General features: G+C 42.9%; 1 protein-coding gene across 3 annotated transcripts in view; it reads left to right on the top strand.

Annotated features, from left to right (window-relative positions):
• The window catches only part of SEZ6L2 (seizure related 6 homolog like 2), a 40,364-nt gene extending 18,526 nt beyond the window's left edge, over positions 1-21,838 (top strand). For 2 of the 3 annotated variants that reach the window (XM_034419702.3, XM_034419703.3), the window contains 12 exons: positions 936-1,107; positions 2,022-2,185; positions 3,673-3,867; positions 7,432-7,570; positions 11,308-11,504; positions 12,763-12,957; positions 13,898-14,089; positions 16,979-17,170; positions 17,285-17,323; positions 18,515-18,632; positions 19,640-19,742; positions 21,532-21,838. In XM_034419702.3, the coding sequence (XP_034275593.1) occupies positions 936-1,107; positions 2,022-2,185; positions 3,673-3,867; positions 7,432-7,570; positions 11,308-11,504; positions 12,763-12,957; positions 13,898-14,089; positions 16,979-17,170; positions 17,285-17,323; positions 18,515-18,632; positions 19,640-19,742; positions 21,532-21,561 (1,736 nt within the window). In that variant the 3' untranslated portion in view covers positions 21,562-21,838. The remainder of the gene's footprint in view (positions 1-935; positions 1,108-2,021; positions 2,186-3,672; positions 3,868-7,431; positions 7,571-11,307; positions 11,505-12,762; positions 12,958-13,897; positions 14,090-16,978; positions 17,171-17,284; positions 17,324-18,514; positions 18,633-19,639; positions 19,743-21,531) is intronic. The other variant, XM_087893868.1, reaches the window with a different exon arrangement.
• The last annotated feature ends 2,674 nt before the right edge of the window (positions 21,839-24,512 follow it).

The following is a 24,512-nucleotide window of genomic DNA, read 5'->3' as shown; positions in this document are numbered from 1 at the left end:
TGTGGAGTTAAAGTGTAAAGATTTATATGGTTATGAATGATGCAAGAACAAAGCAAATAACACTTTTTCCTCTAAATGTTAAAACCAGGCAGTTACACAATGAACAGATTGCCAATATGTTCAGAATTAAAATGTTTCTTTGCAGAATGCATAATTTATTGTTGCAAGGTGCAGGGATGATAGTAACTCGATAGCTTTAGAAAGACATAAAATTAGACAAATTAACAGCGGAGAAAGCCTCAGTAGCTATTTTGTCATTAGAATGGAAGCTTTATATTTAGAGGTATTATCCCTCTGATTGCCAGACATTCTGGGCAAACACCCAAGGCTTTACACAGTAATATCTTTCGACTGATTTTCTAAGAGTGTTTAACTGGCCTCAGTTTGAAGAATAATGTTGGGCAAAATAAGTCTTTCAATAATGCTCAATTTTTCCTGTAAGTTTGGACTCCTTGAACAATTGCAAATGCTCCAAAAAAAAAAAAAAATGTCCAAACTATAGATCCAGGATCCTTGGGGTTTAAATTTAAATTTTCCTGAAAGCTACGGAATCCTAGTCAATCCAAGACATCTATGACAAGGGAAAACTGTGACTTTTATATTCTTCGCCAATCACATGAAAATGTATCTTGGCTAGGAGTGATAAACATAATAGCCCAAAACATATTTGCAGAGAATGAGGACCTTAATGATATTTAGTAAAAAAAATTTGTAAAATGGCTTTGAACTCCAAAAGGCAATATTAAACTAAGGAACCTGGGAAGTGTCAGGAGTTGGATTAGCCAGGGATTCAGGATATTACCTTGGGTAAAACTTAGTTTATGAGTCTGAAGGACTTTTCTAAGGATGCATGAAATGTTAAGCAGAATTCTGGATTTGAAGAATTCTAGGGGAAAACGGGACTTGTAAAGAACATCTGGCCTTCCTCCTCTTAGCTTCTTGTGGAGGAACAGTTCACAATGCCACTCGTGGACGCATTGTGGCTCCGGAGGCCCCAGGAGGACCACGTGGTCGGAACCTGACCTGCCGTTGGTTGGTAGAAGCACCTGAAGGCCAGAGACTCCATCTACACTTTGAAAGAGTGGCACTGGATGAGGATAATGACAAGTGAGAAAATGGGAAAATGGGGATGAGGGGGTGAGAAGATGGAAAATTGACAGGCAATCAAGCCAGGGGTGAAATCTACTTACCTTCCCTACCGGTTCGGAAGTGCATGCGCCATGTGCAATTTTGGACCCCCTGCACATGTGCAAAGCTTTCTGTGCATACACAGAGGGTAAAAAACAGGTTGCTTCCTGATTAAAAAGTCCAGGTGGGTGGGCGGAGCATCACGCTGCCACCGCTACCGGTTCTCCAAACCATCCACTGCCGCTGCTACCGGTTTGCCTGAAGCAGTGCGAACCGGTAGCATTTCACCCCTGAATCAAGCATGCCGTGGAGGTGGGAGTGGAGAAGGAGGAAGAGAAGAGAGAAGATGGGGAGGCATCAGCTGATGACAAGCAGGAACAGTTGAGATATATTTCAGAAAATGTCAAGAACCTTGCCTGGTGCAGGGATGAGGGATGAGAGCAACAATCAGTGTGGGACATAGAAACAACAGGAGGAAAAAACAGGAGGAGAAAGATATTTTTGTACTGCTCACAAAAATACGATGGACTCTCATGAAACACTTAAAGTAGAGAAGTCCAAAGGAATTTAGAACTGTCTTTGGAGAAGGGATGAGTGAAATGTTAAGGAGAAACTTGGACAAGAGATTACAACAGCTTTGCCTTCATTTGGCTGAAGTGAGAAATTTGGACAAGTTTTCAAGTTTGAAGCCAGCCTTTCACAACTAGGACACCGCTGAGATTTTATTGTTAGAGGCTATAATAACAGAATCTTGCATTACGTAATCTCTTATCTGAATCCGTTACTGTCCACTCATGCCTTTCCCGAGGTTTACTCAAAATTCGTTTACGCAGAGTATGTCATGTACCCTCAGTTGGGGAAATCTGCTTACCCAAATCCTTTCCCTTTCCCAGGCTGATGATCCGCAGTGGGAGTAGCACTTTCTCCCCTATCATTTATGATTCTGACATGGATGATGTCCCAGAACGGGGATTGCTAAGTGATGCTCAGTCTCTCATTGTTGAATTGATCAGCGAGGGACCTGCTACACCCCTCATCCTTAGCCTGCGCTACGAAGGTGAGAATGTAATCTTTTCCCTCCTTCCCCATATTTTACCTGCTCAGAAATGGTAGAGGCAAGAAAACATGATGTTATCTTCTCTCTTGGCAGTAGATTCTGATAGTTGCTATTGGTAACTTTGGGAACTCATCAAATCAAACAAGCATAATGATATGCAACACTGTTGTGAGCGAAGTGTTGGAAGCTTATTTTAATAAACAAAATTCTGCTTTGTCATTTAGGATTGGATAAATTACTAGTGTGCAGCAATGAGGCCTCAGGGCACTGATAGGCTAAACTGTTATGGTGCTACAGAATATATAGCGGTTCTGAGAACTCATTGGTTTCATTCCAGATTCTGTCAAGAAAAGAGAAGTTTTCAGTGTGGTTAGGACAAAAAATGGGATTGAGACATAATAATAATAACTTTATTGCCATTGTATACCCATACAATGAAATTCACTTAACATCCAAAGTCCAGGTCCAACACACATAACAATCCCCAAACATACTCCCACCCATCACAATTCTCCACCCTTAAACCACCCAAACATCCACACAACAGACCAAGTAATGCTGTCCAACAGCTCACTGATGGTGGCCCTTTAGTTCATTGTTGAGTGCAATTATAGCTCTGGGATAAAAATTATCCAGAAAAAGTGTGGTCTGAGTTTTAATTTAATTTAAATTTAATTTAATTTAAAAAAAAGCAAAGAAGCAAAGAGTCCACAAGGAAGGATATAAGAGGAAGGCTGGAGAATGGGAAAGACAGGAACTTCAGCAGAAGGTAGGAGGCAGGGAAGTGAGACAAGAAAGAGGTCATCAGAGAGAAAGGCTGGGGGTAGCTGGAGGGAGAAATGAGTTTAAGTAACATTGATTCAGGACTTGAACACATGTCCCAGAAGGGTAGGCTGAAGGAATAGGGAAGATAAGTGTGCAGAAAAGAAGACTGGGGAAGATTAGATGACCCAAAAGTATTTTCCATGGTCAAAGAAACTAGCACCAGATATAATAAGTTGTAGCTGGATAGATTCTGTTTAAATGAAAAAAAGAACTTCCTAGTAGCTAAAGTGGCTGGGGAATTCTGGAAGTTGAAGTCCATACATCTTCAAATTGCTTAGATTGAGAAACAGAAGAACCAGATTGTTATCAGAAGAAGCAGCGGGTTAGAGCTGGTTTTTCTTCAAATCACCTAAATATTGAGGGAAGAAAGATGATAAAGTTTGAGAAAGCAACGTTAGCAGGAAAGAAGTGATCAGACATAGAAGGTTGCTGAATGGATACAAAACTTTAGACAAGGAATTAGGTGCAAATCTTCTTGTGATTTGACCGAGATGTAGTAATGTTGTAGTTGAATGTACGGTATATACCTTGTCAACAAAAGAGGTAGGGTTGATCCCAACTTCAAGGAGATATTACTGTAATACTTCACTGCAATGGGAGAGATCAGAAGCTATAACCTTTATAGGGGCAGTTTTCTGACTTTTTGCTCCCCCTGGTGGCAGCTTTTGATGAAGATCGATGTTATGAACCATTCCTGGCCCATGGAAATTTCAGCACATCAGACCCTCTGTATCGTACAGGGACCATTGTAGAGTTTGCTTGCAGTGCAGGATACATGCTTGAGCAGGGTCCTTCAGCCATTGAATGCATTGACTCAAGAGACCCCCGCTGGAACGAAAGCGAGCCCACCTGCAAAGGTAATCATTCTTCACCTCAAACTCTCCACTCAATTTTCTTATGGAGCCTGATGCGTAATGTCTTTTCTCCTTGATTGCTCTTTTGTGTTTCTGTCCTGCTGCTTGAAAGACTAATGGGGCATGCTGATGGGGCACAACAGGCCTGAACAAATTACTGCTATACACTGGGTTTTACGAACTCAGGCACATGTTTGCACAGGTGAGCAAACTGGGGCAGAGACAGAAGCCAACATGATAGGAAGGAGAGGGGAGTAGTGGCAGAGTATGGATCTGCCATGATCTGTACAAAGTCTGGAAATTAAAATGGGACAGGTGCAGATCTAAAAACACCATTTTACAAGCAAGAACATTGCATGATCTAGAAAGCTTATTTGCATAGGGCTGAACGGTACTGGAAGCAGACAGTCACATTAACTGGGTTATAGAGTTACTAGAGTCTCACTTATTTCCTTCAGAAAGGAACTGATATCCTGTATCAGGATACTACTGAGAAGGCTAAATGATCTCACTATGACTATCCCCTTCAACATTGATCAGAAGAAGGCTCAATTACACTAGTGTTTGGAAAGTATATTCTGAGACCTTGGCTGAGTATGGGAAGGTGGTTACTCTCTCTTTCTCTTTCTCTTTCTCTTTCTCTTTCTCTCTCTCTCCCTCTCCCTCTCCCTCTCTCTACCTCGTTTTCTTTTTGGAGGACTACAGATACATACCAGGCTAGATGATTGGACTTAAGTATTCTTACAACACAACTGACTGGTTTAACTCTGAGTGCCTGGCTTTGTTTATTACTAAATTTAACCTCTTAGCCTAGGGCATAGCTCTCTGAGGAATTCTGGAAGTTAAAGTCTACAAGTCTTAAAGTTGCCAGGTTTGGAGACCCCTGCACTAGGGGATAGGTGATTAGTTCAGCTGACTTCTTTTTGCTGGTTCTAACAACATAGTACTGTAACACCCCCCCCACACACACACTTTGTGGGGCCACTTATTATTTTAATCCAGAAATATAAAATACTTTAACTCTAAGGTAATATGGTCAGAGCCTTCGGTTTCCATCCTATGGACTCAACAATAACCTTTTGAAAAAAATTAGAATGACTTACAAACAACTAGGAATGTGAAGTAATGTAATGCCCCTTCGTGTGTGTGTCCGTCCGTCCCCAATAAAGCAGAAGTGGGACATCTGTGATGCTTCAGATATTGCTGAACCCCAGCAGTGTCAGCAAGAATGGCTAAATGTGCTGTGGAGACTTTCAGCATCTACATGTTTTGAAAACTGGGTTCCATCTTCTACTTGCTCCAGTAGGCAGGACTAAAATATCTCTAAAAATTCCTAGAACAAGAAAGAACACCACTTGTTTTTCCAAGGTATCTTTCTGTTAATTCCAGTTCAGGTCTTTTCTTTAATGGCTGGGGAGCACATGGACACTGGGAGGACGCACGATTCTCCAGGAAGGGAGATCTTCTTTCCTCCATTACAAAACTATCAGTTCCAGCTATGAGCCACATGCCTCTGGAAGGTCCACATTCTCTCCTTCAGGAAGCTGAGGAGCTAGGCAGTTGGACTAGTAGAACCTGGCACGAGTAGGCAGCTGGTTCCCCCTATCACCCATCATGAGGGCACTTCAGTTCAGGAATTCTGGATTGGACACAGCAGGCAACCATTGCTGGGTTTTGATGTCCATCATCAAAGGCCTTCCCATGTGGTGCTGTTATGCTTCAGCCCAGCACCTCAACTCTTGCTATAATGAGGGTGAGAAAACGGACCATCCACTTCCAGTTGCAAAGGTGGACATGGGCCTTCCTCAATCTAGTGAAAGGAAAATGAAATCTTCTCAACGTCCAGTCACTACATCAGATTTGTTTGGGATGAGAGAATGATACAACCTTCTGAATCTCATGTTCAGAAAACATCAACTTCCCTCCGCTGTCTTCATTCTCAAGACATTTAAATACTGTTTTCCTTATGGGGAGCTCACAAGAGTTACCCTGAGTAGCCAGGGGCATCAGGATCTGTGGAAATGCATTATACATTTGCCATTTCTTTTCTTCATGAACATATCTAACATTCACCCCAGTCTTAACTGAATTAGAAGTACAAACTTGGAAGAATCCCAGTGATTTATATGGGATTTGGCAGCCAAATAAATGATGTAGTGTTTTATCTCTTAAATGGGCTTAGTTGTCTTTCATTTGACTTTCATCATGGGGCAAGGGTAGCTTCTTTTGTTAAGATGATACATATTTCTGTTCTGTGGGCCAAGTGACTGGATTTCGTTTTCAGGTCTTTGTGTTGTGACCTCTTTTGAGTTATCTATGCAGACCTGCTACATGGATTCCCCCTCCCCCTATGTTGTCAAAATAATGCTGCAAGTCCTTGCAGAATTCTATTCCCAACCCTCTGAGGGACTTCTTTTTACGTATGTCCCGGTTTTCAGGTTATTCTCTTCCAATGAAAGAAAATGAAACATTGAGAGTCCCTTTCTCTAATATAGATTGAAGATATCCTTTACTCCCTGATCTTTCTTATTCTATCCATTTTGTCTTGCATTTTCTCTGGAGATCCTATTCGCTCCCTTAAGTGGAAGGGCCTGGTAGCTGTGCTGCTATAATCTTTTAGTCCTGCTTTTTGGAACAAGTCGAAGGAACTATCCAGTTTTCAAGATATCCTCGGTCTCTGCAGAAAAAAAAAAATGTCTTGGCCACTCTAATATTCTCTTTCTTACTACTGCAGTAACATTTTTCACAGCTACTTGGTGTCATGACCTAGAATCCAATTTCTCATATTTTGATTATTGGGTCATTTTGATAGTCACAGAAAGAGGGAAAGAGGAGAATAAGAAAGCATTGCAACGCAGAGATGAGGAAAGATGGCTGTCACTATCTTTGCTGGGAGGCACATTTTACCTCTCTTAAATTCTGGGGCAGAGGATAGTGTGTGTCTGGGGGAGGGTCAGGAGGTAAAGGGGCTGTTCAGTTTGCCTTTTCCTATTGCTTTTTTTTATAATCCAAAAGAAATGAGGAGTCCTTGGTGCTGTCTGAGTTTGGTTGTTTTCTTGCTGATGTTTCATTATCCAGACTAGACAACATCATCAGAGCTCAGATGTTGTTACAGTGGTACCTTAGTACTTATCATTAATTGGTTCCAGGAGGCATGATGAGTTCCAAAAATGATGAGCACCAAACAATTTTCCCCGTAAGGAATAATGTAGTCAGTCACAAGGCAACCAACACCGACAAGTTCTAGCTTGTACATTGTACCAAACAAACGATGAGTATCAGGACAAAAATTTTCACGCCATAATGCGTTGAGTACCAAATTGGGTGAGTTGCAAAGCAGCTGAGTATCAAGGTACCACTGTACCTAGTTTGGGTAATGAAACATCTGTAAGAAAACAAACAAGCTCAGAGAGCACCAAGGACCCCTCATTTCAACCCTGAACTACAATTATTCTCCTTTAGTGGTACCAAAAGAAATTGGTTTAAAACTAGCTTAAACTGGTTGAGTAGCTGCACTGCTTCATTCAAGCTATAGTCTTCTCCTGATTATGCATCTTTTCTCTCCAGCATTGTGTGGTGGGGAGCTCTCTGAGCCAACAGGTGTTGTTCTTTCTCCTGACTGGCCTCAGTCTTATGGAAAAGGTCAAGACTGCGTATGGGGCATCCGGGTGCAGGAGGAGAAGAGGGTGCTGCTAGACATTGAGATGTAGGTACTTCTGCTACTGCCACCATCAATACCACCCCATTTTCTTGAGGGAGGCCTCCCTACTCAACCAAAGCACTGTGTCCTCATGATCCCTGAAACCATCATCCATCATTAGAGTAATTGTTGAAATCATTCATACCATCAATTCATGGAAAGATGTCTGTGTACTTTGAGGATAATCTGCTGTGACAAATAGGATTCCTACTTAGAGGTCATCAACCAGAATGTTACAGTAAGTTCCCTATATTTATGGAAGGAAGCGTCTGGATGGTGAAACATTTTAAATCTTCAGTGCAAGAAAGAAAAGGCTAGGTTTAATCTAGTATTTATGCCGCTAGATCTAATTATTTTCTGTTCCATAGAACAGAAGTTCAAAGTTAGGCTAAAATGACAGTAGAGGACACGGAATAGAAGGAGGGGATTATTTAAGTTCCCTCTTAGAATCATATCCCTGTCAATGATTCTAAAAATTTAGAGGCACAAGAAAGCTTGTCCAAAGCAGCAAACTGAATTCATATGTTTGTCTACAGTCACATAATAACAGAATCATTCTGGAGAGCCATTAAGTCAAGGGATATACACTCAAGAGTTAGAAAGTTCTCCACAAATCACAGTAACACCAGTATATATATGATATTTTTTTAAAACAAACCCTGAACAACTTTATGCATTTACATGTGGCTAGGCATTAAATATAATGTATTTGTTTGTTATCCCACAACAGCAGTGGTGGGATTCAACCGGTGTAAACAACTGGTTTGCTGAGCACGCGCTTTGCGTGCATACAGTACATTTGTAAAGCTGGGCTTCAAAGGAAATAAAGGTCAGTATAGCGCAGGAGCGGGCTGGCAGGCCCACCTGATCGTCAGAGCGAACCGGTTAGTGCAAACCGGTCCGAATAAGCTGAATCCCACCCCTGCTCAACAGTCTTCCGAATCTAGATAGTATACCAGGCAACTGAGGTAAATTAGTACAAGAAGAAAGGACTAGAAAAAGAACTAGGTGGCCTTTTGTAATCTTTGTTTCAGGCCAAAGTCCTGCTGGAAAGAAATGTTCCTAAGTCCCTTCTAAAACCTCATGTGTGTGGGTGGAAGGTTTCCGCAATGCAGGGTCAATGCAGAAAAGTCCTAGCTTTTGATTCATACCCTTTTTATTAATATGCAAACTGGCTCTTGATAACTGGAGAGGCAGAGTCATGTTTTAGTGAGGAGTCTAATGGGAACCAGCACCATGTCATATAGGGCTTCATAGGTACGGGTAGTCCTTGACTTATGTCCACAATTGGGACCAGAATTTCCATTGTTAACAAAGCAGTTGTTAAGTGAGTCGCGCCCAATTTTGCAACCTTTTTGTCGTGGTTGTTAAAATAAATCACTCTGTTAAGTGAATCACATGGTCGTTAAGCAAGTCTGGCTCCCTCCGTTGACTTTGCTTGCCAGGAGCTGGCGGGGAAGGTCATGAATGACGACCACATGATCTAGGAGGCTGTAGCCGACGAAAACACACGCCAGTTGTCAAGCACCTGATTTTTTATCCCATGACTGTAGGGATGCTGCAGTGATTCTAAGTGTGAGTATGTTGGTTGTGAGTCACTTTTTTCAGTGCCACAGTAACTTTGAACGGTCACTAAACAAACGATTGTAAGTCAAGGACTACCTGTAATTACACATATTTGAATTGTTCAGTAACCATAGCAATGGTGTGATTGTATTTGGTGTGCTGTATGCTTTTCCCATATCAGAAGTCTGGTTGGTGTCTTCTGTACCACTTGCAGCTTCTGATTTGTCTTCAAAAGCAATCCTCCATTATAGGAATCTGGTCAGGTGACAGGAGGTTGCTGTCACTAAAGTTTCCTTGTCCAAGCAGAGGCATATCTGGTACACCAGCTGAAGATGTTTAAACAGAGCTTTGAATCCAAGAGGTTCCCCAAGGATCTCTTCTATAGGAGGGAGAGAGGGAGCACAGTCCTTTCTAGAACAACCAGCAGAATTGATGTTTCCAAGAAACCAAGATGTTTACACACGAAGAGCACCTCTTAGAAGGGTTTTGTCTGAGCTTATTTCTCCCATGGGGTCCAGTATGGCTGCTTACACTGATTCAGATTTCTCCAATATCACTGGCCCAGCCTGTGTTGGCTTCAGGTCTAATGGTGCTTCCCACATAACTGCTGACTAAAACTCTCAATTCAAGTTGGAGAAGAACCACAGCAAAGCAGCACCCTAACCCTCAACCCTTCCAGATGGTTGAGAAGGTACCATGGCTGATGGCACTCAAATGCCAATGAAAAAATGTAATAGGACTAGGAGGGGCACGCCATCATCTAGATCAGGGATGTCAAACTTGCCGCCGCAGGACAGATGCATCAACTGCTGGCCACTGTCACTCCTGTTTTAGCGAAGGCAAAAAAAGTTGCGATATGTCACGTGTCGACAATATGATGCTGCGAGGTTGACACCCCTAATCCAGATGAAGATTGTCTACCAGTGTGACCAGTGCTGTTTCTGTCCAATGATTGGACAGAAAGGATCCAATTGATCCATTTCCTTTTAGACACACTATGATTCCCCACCATCAGTAGTGGGTTTCAAATCCCGTCACTACTGGTTTGTTCGTGGACATGCGCGCACTCACACGACGCTTCTGCACATGTGCAGAAGTTTCTGCGCATGTGCAAATACATCCGGGCAAGTGGGTGGATCCTCCCGCCACTGTTACCGGTTTGCCCAATCCGGGGTGAACCGGTAGCAACCCACCACTGCCCAACGTGTTTTCAATAAATAAAGAGATTATGAAAATATTCTTCCGTTTTCCAAAACATATGGTTCATGAAAGTGCTCTTACAAGTTGCATTAAACTTTAATAAAGATTATGCCTGAAAAAAAAAACGCTGCTGCTTTAAGGAATCCACTCATTAAAGTTAATACAGCAATTGATGTAGGGAATCTTGAAGCCTGAAAAGAAAGCTGCATATGTGAGGTCAAAATAGCAGGCATCCATGATGGTGAATGTGCGTGAATGTGTGAAAAACAATACACGGACTTACTTCCAAGTAGTTTCTTCATTGTTGTTCACCTACAGACAGAATCTTCCAGACTAAAGCAACTATCTGCATAACTGTGAACTGCTAGAGAGGGGCCATCTTTGCCCTCTTCCTGCCTACCAGATATTCTAAGCTGTGTGGCCTTTTTGACCTCCGGGAGGCAGCCCCTCCCTTCTGTGTCAGCCCTCACATTCCCTCACAATGTCAGCCCATTCTGACACTGTGGTGGAATGTAGTCTGGAGTCCCTCCTGGGACTCCAGACTACATTCCACCACAGTGTCAGAATGGAGAGTGTGACAAGCAATTGAAATCACTTCTTTTTAAAGTATATCACATGCATGTAAGAACAGTAGGAAAGGGAGTGGGCTTCGACAAGCCAATTGCACCTACCCTTTTAACATTATTGACATCTGTCTCACATCTGGGGATCCCTCTAGATCCAAAGCACTAATTCAGAATCATCTTGGAGTGGACTTGGCTTGACCTCTACATTAATACTTTCTTTCACTTAGAGGTTGCAATTTTACTTACTGGTTAAAGAAAAATCCACGCTTGTCTTCCCATCCATGTGTGCACTCGCTTGCCCTTCAGTTTGGATGAAATAACAGAAATAGGCTGTGGACTCCTTCACTTTCCTTTTCCTCTTTCAACAATCCTTTCTCTTTGTCTCCTCCTCCTCCCCAATTCCCCTGCTAGCCTCAACATCCGCAAATCTGATGTGTTGACTGTTTTTGACGGAGGAGACTTAACTGCCCGGATCCTCGGCCAGTACCTGGGCCCCCATCCTCGGTTCAACATTTACTCTTCAGGCCCAGCAGTGACTCTGCAGTTCCAGTCAGACCCTGGTGACCCCCTTTTCGGTCTCAGCCAGGGGTTCCTGGTGCGCTATAAGGGTATGAGAAAAGGCTATGATATGCTTTGGGTAAACTGGGGGAGAATGAGATAGAGAGAGGGAGAGGGGAGAGAGAGAGGAGGGAGAGAGAGAGAGAGGGAGGGGGAGAAGGAGGGAGAGAGGGAGGGAGAGGGAGGGAGGGGGAGAGAAAGGGAGGGGAGAAGGAGGGAGAGAGGAAGAAGGGAGAGGAGGGAGAGAGGGGGAGGAAAGAGAGGGAGAGAGGGAAGGAGGGAGAGGGGATAGAGAAAGGGAGGGAGAGGGAGGGAGGGGGGAGGAGGGGGAGAGAGAGAAGGGGAGGGAGAGGGGATAGAGAGAGGGAGGGAGGGAGAGGGAGGGAGGCGGGAGAGAAAGGGAGGGGAGAAAGAGGGGGAGACAGGGAGAGGGGAGAGAGGGGAGTGAGAGAGGGGGAGGGAAAGAGAGGGAGAGAGGGAAGGGGAGGGAGAGGGGATAGAAAGGGAGGGAGGGAGAGGAGAGGGGAGAGAGAGGGAGGGAGAGAGAGGAGAGAGAGGGAGGGGGAGAGGGAGGGAGGAGAGAGAGAAGAGAGAGGGAGGGGGAGAGAGAGGGAGGGAGGGGGGAGAGAGAGAAGTTGGTATAAATTAATGCCTGCTGACTCATCCTATGAAAATGGTCTAAGAAGTTAAGCTGTCTTCAAAAAAGCCTCCAGAAGCTGCTTGGGCCAAGAATGGACGGGAATGTTGTATGATGCATTTGTTTGAGATCAGAAGCAGAAGAAGGAAAAGGAAAGAGCTCAAATGCAGCTGAATAAAACCAAGGTGATATTTTCGCCCAGTTGTAATTTTAGCAGAAGTAGATTGAAGAAGAAAAGAGGCAGAAGTCTTGCTTAAACGCCAATCTGGAGGACAGTATAAAGTTTAAAAACAGAGTATATGTGTCATAGCAGTATTCTTGTAATCGTGCAACTGGGTGTTGGTTGGGGATCCTTTAATTTGGATTTCTGAGCAGGGCCGTTGGTCCTTTCTAACAATGTGATTGTATGAGTTGCTTGTAGAGATGAACTCCTGACATGAAGTGGAAAAATGGGAAAACAAGTGAAATTTGGTGAGGAGAGGTAGGACAGTACGCTGCTGATGTTACTTACTTTGGTAATTAAATGCCTACAAGTTCAAGAGAGTAATAAAAGGCCCCACTGTTCAACCCCGAGCTACAAATATTCTCTTCTATGAGACAGGACAGTGCCTGGCAGAAGGTAGTCCTTACATCCTCTCCTCTCCCCTCCCCTCCCTCTCCTCTCTTCACAGAGGTTCCACAAAATGACACTTGCCCGGAGCTGCCAGAGGTGGAGTTTGGTTGGCGCACAGCTTCTCATACCGCTGTTATCCGTGGCACAGTCGTAACCTACCAATGTGAGCCAGGCTATGATATTGTGGGTTCCGACATTCTCACCTGCCAGTGGGATCTATCATGGAGCAACAGCCCACCTACTTGTCAGAAGAGTAAGTCTTTCTGATGCTAAAATAGGTGGTAAGGATACTCCACATTAGCACTTATCTAAGCATGAAGAAGGAGGTGTGAAAGACAATGGGAGGCGGATGCAAAAGGGGGAGGAGTTTAGTGGGCATGAGAAGAGGCAGACAATTCAGAAATGGAAGCTGTGGGAAGAAAACATTCAGAGTGACTATATACCTTGCTGTCACTTTGACTGGAAGCTTACTTTTACGTTTTTCAATATTATGTTGTTATCTTAATTAGCATTACACCAACTAGGATTAGAAGTGCCTTTCTTGAATCTGTGTGGTTTTCACTTTTTGTGTTGGCCAGCTATGTCGAGCCTATTGTGTGTGGGGCGGGGGAGAAATAGAAAAATTATGTTGAAGGAAGAACATTTTGGACATAAAAAGCATTAACGTGTCCTGGGTTGCTGCCATGAGAGGTGGGGTGGAGGTTTTTCTTTTAATGGGTTTTTATTATAGGGGAGGTTTTTTAAATTTTGTAAGCTGCCCAGAATCACCTATATACAATTAGAGTAGTTATATACATTTATTTATAACTAAAATAAATAAATAAATTTCACCGGAGACCATTGAAAACTCTGATGCACTGTTTTAGACTTTCTAAGAGGAGAGCTTTTGGTCCATCATTTGCAGTTCTAGAGTCTTTGTGTCATTTTAGAAGGAAAGCTGAAACATTCCCGGAGTAGAATGACACTCTAAAGCAGGGGTCTCCAACCTTGGCAACTTTAAGCCGGGCCGACTTCAACTCCCAGAATTCCCCAGCCAGCAAAGCTGGGAGTTGAAGTCCGCCAGGCTTAAAGTTGCCAAGGTTGGAGACCCCTGCTCTAAAATATCCACAATCAGATATGATTCCTGAATTGGGAACCAGAGGGAAATACGGAGGCCTATTCTCATACTTTACTACACCTTCTCCTTCCCCAAGTTATAAATTGTGCTGATCCTGGAGAGATTAGCAACGGCAAACGGAGTGTCTCAGACCGACATTTCTCCATCGGCTCTCACGTCCAGTACTTCTGTCATGAAGGCTACGTAGTGGAAGGGAGCAATTCACTCACCTGCTACAACCGAGATACAGGCACCCCTAAATGGAGCGACCGAGTACCCAAGTGTGTCTGTAAGTAAAAGCGAGGGAAGGAAAAAGCAAATGGAAGGGAGGGAGCTAGAACTGGGAGGGTCTTTAAAGCAGCAAAGTACATCACAGTTCATTTTAACAAGAGCTTAGCTGGTCTGACGGGTTATAGGGAGTCCTCGACTTATGACTGGTCCCTTATCAACTGTTCAAAGTTGTGGTGAATCTATCTTGGGGGTACTTACAACCTGGATTCGAAGTTCTGATAGTCCCCTCCCCCACAGTCACAGGATGAAACTTTGGGGGCTCAGCAAAATGGCTGCATTTACAGCCATTTGCAGTATCCTGCAGTCACATCATTGCATTTTAAGATGGTTTTCTCAAACATCAACACGGACTTCTAGTTTCCAGCAAAACTGTGGCCATTATAAACCATTGGTTCACTTAATGACCACAATGCTCACTTACCGACCACCACAAAAAGTGATAAAATTGGGTTGGTTATTTCACTGATTTGTTTTATGATCATCATCACTTGCAACCATGATGGGCGGGCTCCAGTGGTGGGATTCAAAATATTTTACTACCAGTTCTGTGGGTGTGGCTTGGTGGGCGTGGTGTGGCCTGGTGGGTGTGGCTTGGTGGGTGTAGCAGGGGAAGGATACTATAAAATCTCATTCCCATCCCACTCCAGGGGAAAGTTACTGCAAAATCCCCATTTCTTTCCAATCAGCTGGGACTCGGGAGGCAGCGAATAGATGGGGGTGGGGCCAGTCAGAATTTTTACTAATGGTTCTCCGAACTACTCAAAATTTCCGCTACCAGTTCTTCAGAACTGGTCAGAACCTGCTGAAACCAACCTCTGGCAGGCTCCATGATAGTGATAAGTGGAGGACTACCTGTGTTGGATTTGCCGCTTTTCTTTGGATCATCCACTCTAGTTAATATGGCTTGCTCACTTCAGTATATTTTTTATGTGTTTAAATAGGAAGGGAAACTGTACCCATTTTTCTAAGGATATCAGAAGCAAGAAATGTATCACTAATACCGTAGAACAAGCTTGCCAAGACCCTGAACAGCATAAATGCACTTTTAAGCTCCTATATCACATACCTACTTAAAGAAATGTCAATACAGTCATGTATGCCTAATTAATCTTTCCAGAATCAGACAAAGTTAAAATGGCCCTTAAGATTCTTCTGCATGTTGACATGGATATTCTTTAGGATGACTGAACATCCTAATTCACAATAAACGGTTATGTTGGTCTTGGACACAGCAAGATCAGGATAGTACATGACCTATTGAGCGATTCAAAAGAAAAATAAGATTCCACATTTATTCTTCTATCGACTATCTTAGCATAGTTTCTAATTGAATGAAGTTCACAGTCATCTGGATATCTTTATTTATACCGGGGATAGGCTATTAATTTTCCCTGGGGCCATATAAGAATCTTGGACTGTTGTGGATGGCTGAACCAATAGGTTGAACATCTATGGAGATTCTCAGTCATCCAGGTCATGGTTGTCCTAAAGGTGGCTTTTCAAGAGGCAACTGGGCTTTCTTTGTTTTTCCTTGAAGACGTTTTGCTTCTTGTCCAAGAAGCTTCTTCAGCTCTGACTGGATGGTAGGGGATGGAAGGATTTATATTCCTTGCAAGCAGCCACTCATTTGCATTCTTTTAGTGAAGTGTTGAGGCCACTTGGAGGTTTATCTGTGTCCTCAGGGTCCCCTGAGTGGTGCAAATGGGTGCAGAGCCTTCTTGGAACTGCTGAAAGGACTGTGGTGTAGACTGGAGATAGATGATACGGTATCCTTCCCCTTCTGTTGAGAGGGCTGTTCAATTTTGACATAGATGGCCTCTTTGACCCCTCTTTCAAACCAGCAGTCCTCTCTATCCAAAATGTGGAGTTTGCTGTCTTCAAAAGAGTGGCCTTTGTCACAGTCCACACAGATGGACTGATGAATCTTGTCCTGATGGGTTTGTTCTCCTCTATTGTGCCACGTGTTTATGAAGTGGTTGTTTTGTTTCCCCAAAATATAGATCTGCACATGGCTCTCTGCATTATACTGAATATACTATGTTGCTCAGTTTGTGTGGGTGTTTTATTGTCAGGGTGAACAAGCTTCTGCCTTAGTGTATTCTTGGGTTTAAAGCAGGGATGAAATCCAGCAGGTTCTGACAGGTTCTGGAGAACCAGTAGCAGAAATTTTGAGTAGTTCGGAGAACTGGCAAATACCACCTCTAGCTGGTCCCAGAATGGGGTGGGAATGGAGATTTTATAATATCCTTCCCCCAGGAGTGGGGAAGGAATGGGGATTTTGCAATATCCTTCCCCCAGGAGTGGGGAGGGAATGGAGATTTTGCAGTATCCTTCCCCTGCCACACCCACCAAGCTACACCACACCCACCAAGCCACGCCCACAGAACCGGTAGTAAAAAATATTGGATTTCACCACTGGTTTAAAGTGTGCATGTATGTTGTGTTGGCTGAAAATCCTCCTGAGCTTTTCAAGAGGATCTTCCATTCTCCACCATCCACCAGTTAGAGCTGAAGAAACCTCTTGGATGAGAAGTGAAACATCTTCAAAGAAAAACAAGAAAGTCCAGTTGCCTCTTGAAAAAAAAACACGTTTTGGGCAAAAGACTGAATTTAATTCTGCTCAATATTAATTTTGTCACTTTACAAAAAGCAGTATAAAGTATAGTTTTCATTAGCTGCTAATGGTAAGAATACAAGTTATGTCTTATGTATATTTGATTTCTAATTTCTTCACGTGGGCCAGACAGGGACAGCCAATGTGACCCAGGTGCCATCAAATGCCCAGGTCTGGCTTCTATTGTCTCCTCTATCAGTGACAGACAACCTGTGGCCTCAGGGCCAAATGCACTTCCTGAAACTCTTTGGTGCCCCTTTTTCCTTTTTCCAGTGAAATACGAGCCTTGCCTGAACCCCGGTGTTCCAGAGAATGGGTACCAAACTCTTTACAAGCATCACTACCAAGCAGGAGAGTCCCTGCGCTTCTTCTGCTATGAGGGCTTTGAGCTTATAGGGGAAGTGACAATCACCTGCATACCAGGACATCCATCTCAATGGACCAGCCAGCCACCCCTCTGCAAAGGTACGGGGACCCTTTTCCCATCGTATGTGGCTTTTACTTACTATTTTGTGACCCTCTTCTTTGTTTGCCTGGCATTTTTTAAACATAGTCCTTTGGTCTCTTTCTCCCCACCAGTGGCCTATGAGGAGTTATTGGATGACCGGAAACTGGAAGGTGAGTGGGAAGAAGCTTGGGAAAGGATTCAGGGAGGGTGACAAACATTATCATCCATCCATCCATCCATCCATCCATCCATCCATCCATCCATCCATCCTTCCTCCCTCTCTCCCTAATTCTCCTTCCTTCCTTTTCCTCCCTCCCTCCCTAATTCTCCTTCCTTCCTTCCTCCCTCCCTCCCTAATTCTCCTTCCTTCCTTCCTTCCTCCCTAATTCTCCTTCCTTCCTTCCTCCCTCCCTCCCTCCCTAATTCTCCTTCCTTCCTTCCTTCCTTCCTCCCTAATTCTCCTTCCTCCCTCCCTCCAATTCTCCTTCCTTCCTTCCTCCCTCCCTCCCTAATTCTCCTCCCTTCCTTCCTTCCTCCCTCCCTCCCTAATTCTCCTTCCTTCCTTCCTCCCTCCCTCCCTCCCTCCCTCCCTCTCTTCTGCTCAAACAGCAGGTGGAAGTTGTAGCTAAGGGGATTAGGTGTGCCAGACCCTATCCTAGACCTCAATAACTCATGCCTTATGTCCATTTGATAGGACTACTGCAGCGTGCTCTACATGGGGCTGTCTTTGGAGACAATCCATAAACTGCAGCTGGTACAAAAGGCAGCAGCAAGTTTTTTGCCAACACAACCCCACCAATATGGAATTACACTTACAGTACAGTGGCTGCATTGGTTACCAATAGACTTCCAGGCCCAATTCAAAGTGCTGTTCATAACATTTGAAGCTTTATGGTGCAGGATGCTTCAAGCAATAATTTGTCAGAACGTAATCTGCCCATCTTGTCTCTTCATTCAGAGAAGGCCTGTAGACCTTCCCCTCTCGAGGACACATCTGGTTCTCTCTGTAGTAGCTCCCATCCTATGGAATATTCTTTCCCAAGAAATACATGCAGCTTTCACCTTGGCTGCAATTCTAGAAATGGATTAAGCCTGTTTTATTTTAATGACCTTTCAAACCCAGCTAATTGACTGTGGGCAATTATCATGGATTTTATTTCATAGTTATCTTTGCTTTTTGTAACTGTTTCGGGTCTTTGACCATGTTCTAATTTACTTATTGCTATACTTTTCAGGTTTTTTAGTTCATTTGGGATTGGGGTGGGCTATAAATTCTGAAAAATAAAATAAAATAAAAAGCTCAGAGTGGAGTGTTTGATACATACATCTCACATACTTCACCTTTTTCTTTTTTCTTGTAGTCACCCAGACCACAGATCCTTCCCACCAGATGGAAGGTGGCAACATTGCCTTGGCAATCTTCCTCCCCATCATTCTCGTCATCCTGCTGATTGGAGGCATCTACATCTACTACACTAAGTGAGTGAGTGATATCAGATGTATGCTTTGCTCAATGGACATCTAAGTGCCATTAGACTCTGAACTTGGGTGCATATAATGCCTTACCAACATACATTTAAAAGAGAGGAAAATGTCTTAATACTGCAATCGTATAATCAGTTCGAAACCAAGATCACTGGTATATCAAGTGATAATAAAAGCTCTCCATATATGGCTAGAAGGAGCTTTGATTCCTGCCAAATCAGCAAATTTTATGTTTTACAACTTCAATAACAGGGTCCCCAATCCCCAGGCCATGAGCTGTTTGGAACCAGGCCATGGAAATCCCCCCCATACATACGGTGGCCCACAAAGCCAAAAAGATTGGGGAACTCTGTTCTAGAAAGTATTAACCACTGTCCATACTTGCCATTAAGCATAGTTAGAGTAGCCAACTGACTGTTTATCCCTTCTGTTTCTCTGAATGGCCTTGGCCTCAGGTATAAAATGAAGTCAATATATGGACAAAAATGTGATTGATGATCAGATTAATTTTGTTGTGATAGATATGGTTGGTACTTACTAAACACGTAAAGCAAAAATGTGAGTTGTAACTGAATTTTGTATTTTACTGCACTGAAAAAAGTTGGAAGTCACCTTTTTTCCCCTTTTATATCACACTCCCTTCTTTTCTTTACCTTCTTCTGTTCCCTCATCATCTTTATTTCTCTTTGTATTTTATAGTATTATATACTTGAAGATTTTTTTAAAAAAATGTTGGATGTGCGCAGAACATAGGAAGCTGCCTGATAGCCAATCAGACAATTGGCTGATCTAATTCCTTCAGAGAAGCTCTTTGCATCTGAAGATGCTGGTGACCAATTCTGAACCATCCAAATGCAAAATATATAATCTCGTCCACTGGGTTAGGGTTACTTCTGTAACATACAGTCCATGGAGTTATGCCATTAAAATGAATCTGATTTTCCAAACTGGTAGAGGCTGATTGTTTCACTCCATTCTCTTCTTCTTTTACTTTCCTGCAGATTCCAAGGAAAAACTCTCTTTGGCTTCTCCTTTTCCAGCTCTCACAGCTACAGCCCCATCACTGTAGAATCTGATTTCAACAACCCTCTCTACGAGGCTGGGGTGAGCTGCAGATGCTCAGCCAAACCATTGTTCTATAGTACCTATTTTTGAAAAGCTCTGATTAAGGAGGGTTGACTTATTCCGGTTCCGCATTTCCCTCTCTTCTCACTGCTCTTTTCAACCTCTTGCAATCCTATTGTAGTTCTGTACAGATTTATCCCAGATTTGGGCTGTAAAATTAGGGTCAGCCATTAGATCTCTTGGAAGAGATATAGCCGTTCCCACCCATACTGCCATCAAGTGGTCATCTGGCATTTTGCAACCTGGATGAGTTCATTACAGATTTTCTGCCGTTTCTCCCAACAAGGGTATCCGTTAGCCACATTTCTACTGGTTTGGGGGGAATTTTGCTCATTTCAACACTATTCCGAGAACAGGTAGTCCTTGATTTACAACAGTTCATTTAGTGACCGTCTAAAGTTACCACGGCACTGAAAAATGTGACTTACAACCATTTTTCACAGTTACGACCTTTGTAGCATCCCCATGATTAGGTGATCAAAATTCAGATGCTTGGCAACTGAGTCATATTTAATGACCTTAGCTGTATCCCAAGGTCACGGAATCCCCTTTTGCGACCTTCTGACAAGCAAAGTCAATGGGGAAGCCAGATGCACTTAACATTTGGATTACTAATTTATCAACCGCATTGATTCACTGTGGCAAGAAAAGTCGTAAAATGGGGCAAAATTCATTTAACAAATGTCTCACTTAACAAACAGAAATTTTGGGCTTAATTGTGGCCATAAGTCAAGGAGTCCCTGTATTCCCTCCAATACTTCCACATGCTGCCAGTAGTGGTCACCAAAGGTCCCCTTTAGAGTTGAGAGAAAACGAAACCATGCTAAGATGAATTCTGGTTTTATTTACTTAACCATGATTTACTGAATTTATCCCAGTGATGGCTAACCTTTTTGCAATCGCATGCCAAAAGCATGGGGAGCGTGGGGGGAGGGGTGTCTCGCACGTGCCCATACCCATAATTCTATGCACCCCACCCCCCACGCATGCGTGCATGACCCCCTCGCTTTTGGCACGTGATGGCCTGGTGAACGGCCTTCCCCACCCCCCGGGGGCCCTCCAGAGGCCGGGAATGGCCCATTTGCCGACTTCTGGTGGGACCAAAAGGCCCGTTTTTTGCTCTCCCCAAGCTCCAGAGCCTTTCTAGGAGTCTGGAGAGGGCGAAAACGGCCTTCCCCGCCTGCCTGGAGGCTCTCCGGAGGCCGGAAACTGCCTGTTTCCTGACTTCTGGTGGCCCCAGAATGCCCGAAAATCAGTTGGCTGGCACACACATGCACGCCGGAGCTGAGCTTGCATGCCCACAGATATGGCTCTGTGAGCCACCTGTGGCACGTGTGCCATAGGTTCGCCATCACGGATGTATCTTCTTTGGTGGGTTGGCACATGGGATCAGAGGTGGTATTCAGCCGGTTCGGTACAGAAATCGCAGGTGGGACTGCCCACCCGCCCCAGCTCTATGACTTCCTATTTAGGCACGTTTTGGAGGCTGGGTGCACGCATGGAAGGCGTGTGCACCAGTAAAGCACATGCACAGAAGGCTGGGCGCATGCATGGACGGCCGGGCACATGCGCGTGCACATTTGCGAACCGGTAGGGAAAGTAAGTGAATACCATCCCTACATGGGACCATAAACCAACCAACCCTGCCACAATGCATGAAGGTAATCTTTTGATTTTTGAATAGTTTAAAGTCAATTAGGTAAAGGAAAAGAGCAGGTGAGATTCTGTCCCTGAATTAAGGTGTTTCCCCCCCCTTTCTTCTTAACAGGACACCAGAGAATACGAAGTTTCCATTTAGAAGACGTTAAGAGGATCTGCCATTCTTCTCCCAAACCCAACTAGGTCTGAAGATCAGCGACTGAGAATGATTCCTGATTTGGAGGGAATAGCGGAAGGTGGTTTTTGGGAGGGGGCTAAGGGAAAATGGAGGGGAGAGAAGGAGTTTATCCTTTCTACCCCACAAATTCAGCTTTATCTCTTCTCCATGTTGCTGCCTGACTGTCCACTCTCAGCTTTGGACCACTCCCTTCTCCCATGTAAATACCCTCTTCAATGTGCCAAATGTGTTTCTCACACACACACTCACAGAGTTGTTATTATTATTATTATTATTATTATTATTATTATTATTATTATTCTGCTTTATCTGTTTGTTTTATTTCTCTATTTATTTATTACGTTACACTTTTCCTCTTTCTCCATTTTAACAATCATTCCCTTAGTGGTTGAAAAAGGAGGAGGGGGTGACCTCATTCCTTCTTCCATACTTTATCCCCCACTCCGTTTTTAAGGAAGTGGGCCTGAGTTCTAAATGGTGCTGCCATTGAAAATTTAAAAAATAAATAAATAAATAAATAAAATATCTCTGTAAACAAGGCTGTGCAGTAAGATGACTAAAACCCAATATATGTGGCTTTCCACTAGGTGATATATTTAATCCTGAAATCAGTGGCAAAAAGATGCGGGCAACAGAAAAAGCCAAATGTTGAGAGGCATTAGAAAAGATATTGATTCTTAATTCTTAACATGGAAGCAAGTCTCAAATTGTTCAGGAGAATTTACCTTCATAAAATCGGGAGTACATAAGATAATCATGGAAATATAAGCAGTGTCCTAAAACCATTGACTTTAGATTATACACCATCGGAGTTTTGCAAGATCTGTGTGCTGCAACATGCCCAATCAGAAACCAACCAGGCTTCAATTTTAACAGATTTGTGGGGATGCAATAGACATACTTTCTCTATATTACAGGACACCAATGCCTCCAGAAATAGATTGTCAGGTGTTATAGCCTGGGGCTGTTGAAATAACCTACAATGACAAAACAATGTAATCGTTCCACCAGATTTAGCTGTATTTTCCTTTCTCGTACCATTAATTTCTTTGGCTTACTCCTTCTTACTCCCGTTCTATGCTTTGCCTAATATTACTTACCCCAAAATGGAAGAGTGTGGTGGGCATGTATGTATGTACATATGTTTGTACAACCCCAGGAATAGGGTTGACACCCAGATAAGCACACATAGGAGTGCTGCCTATAATGGGTTTCTACTTATATTTTGGTTATTCTTCCTCTAATCTTCTAATATTTCTCCCACCTCTCTGAAAGCAACAAGAATAACAAAATAAAATAAAATAAAACCAACATAATGCACATCTTGAAAAGAGAGGCTTGCTAGAACTTCAGTAAGCAAACTTGGTCTGTTTGTTAGATTGGAAGACATAACCACCCATAATCAATAAATTCATTATTATTTGTTTGCTAGGCAGTTTATCCTTTCCTTTCCTCTTGGAGCAGCTTCCATAGCACTCCCTCCTCCTATTTTTCCCTAGAAAAATGCTGTGGTTGGATTAGGATAAAAATGAGGGAAGGGGACTTTGGTCCAAAGTCATCCAGTCAACTTCCATAACTGCAAGTGGACTTGAATCTGATCTCCATGATCCTTGCCAAATCCTTTTACCATTAGAACACATTGGCCTTTTGTTTAACATATTTTTAGCAGTACAGAATGGCTGTGGGGAATCACTTTAGTTTTACATTTGAGATACAAATGTAATAAGGGTTGTCTCTAGTTCCACACCAAGCTAGAAGGCATCCTAAAATAAATAATATGTCTGTTCAACCATTGTGATTGCTAAAAATTAATTTTAATATCCCCAAATCTTTGGGGGAATCATTGATAAACCTTTTGATCTGAGTTCCTCTGGAGCTATTTCCCATGAAATTCATATGGCTGTTTAGATTTGGAGTAAAACCTTTTAATAATAAAACACTTCTCCCTAATGATTAGGATCCATATAACTTTTAAAAGATTAAAGTGCATCTGATAATTTTATGTTGCTTTCAAAGTTAACAAATCACTGAGCATTACTAATTTTACATATGCTTAGAAGGACAATATTTATTATTTTTGAATTGTACTTTACAGTTCTTTTTTTTTAAAAAAAGTCTACATCTTCCCCATTTGTCTAATGTACTGACCCAAATAATAAAATAGCTGGAGGTTTTGCAGCCTCTGATTCATTACAGTATCCTCTGAATGATAAAAAAAGAGAGTAATGTAATTATGTCGGGAAAAGATCGATTTTCCTACTTCGCAGTATCTTAACAAGAAAATAATATGCCCATCTGGTATTAGACAATTGCTTTAAGGATTAAACGTTATTTCAGGATATAAATGGTTTATTGACAGCCTCTCTTGACTTACCACCACAGAAAGCCACTGGCTGCCTTGTATCTTCTTCAGGATGTTGACGTTTTGTGTGGCTCTTTCTCGTACTCTTAAGTATGACAACAGGAAAGAGCCTTAGTGCCAAAATGTATGAAAGTACACTTTTAAAGCTGTTCAAGAGACCTCATCTCTTCAAGAGACGCTCTTTTAGGACATGAGAGCATCTGAATGGAATCGCAGTACTCATCTCCCACACCGTCTACAGGAGATGAGAATATTGTACCTAAAGCCCCTCACTTACTGCCAGTACAGAGCAGGATATAAAAATAATATTTCCCAACCCTTCTCTTTTCCCAAATAGTGAAACTGACTTATTATATCAACCCTTCCCTGGTGGCCAGTCTTGTATTTTGGAAGAAGGTGAAAAGTATTATTTACTCCAATTTTTGTAGATAACTTATCCTTCCTCTTTGTAGGTCTTTTATCATGCTAGGAGGACAGTCCTGACATATCCCCACAAATGACAGTCCAGTTTCTGGGGAATGCTCTCCTTTGCATCCTTACCATTTACAAT

Source organism: Pantherophis guttatus, chromosome 4 (assembly GCF_059756535.1).
Source record: "Pantherophis guttatus breed Tessera chromosome 4, ASM5975653v1, whole genome shotgun sequence".
Taxonomy (NCBI): Eukaryota; Metazoa; Chordata; class Lepidosauria; order Squamata; family Colubridae; genus Pantherophis; species Pantherophis guttatus.
Note: the sequence above shows the minus strand (reverse complement) of the source record. Positions and strands in the feature narration are given on the sequence as shown.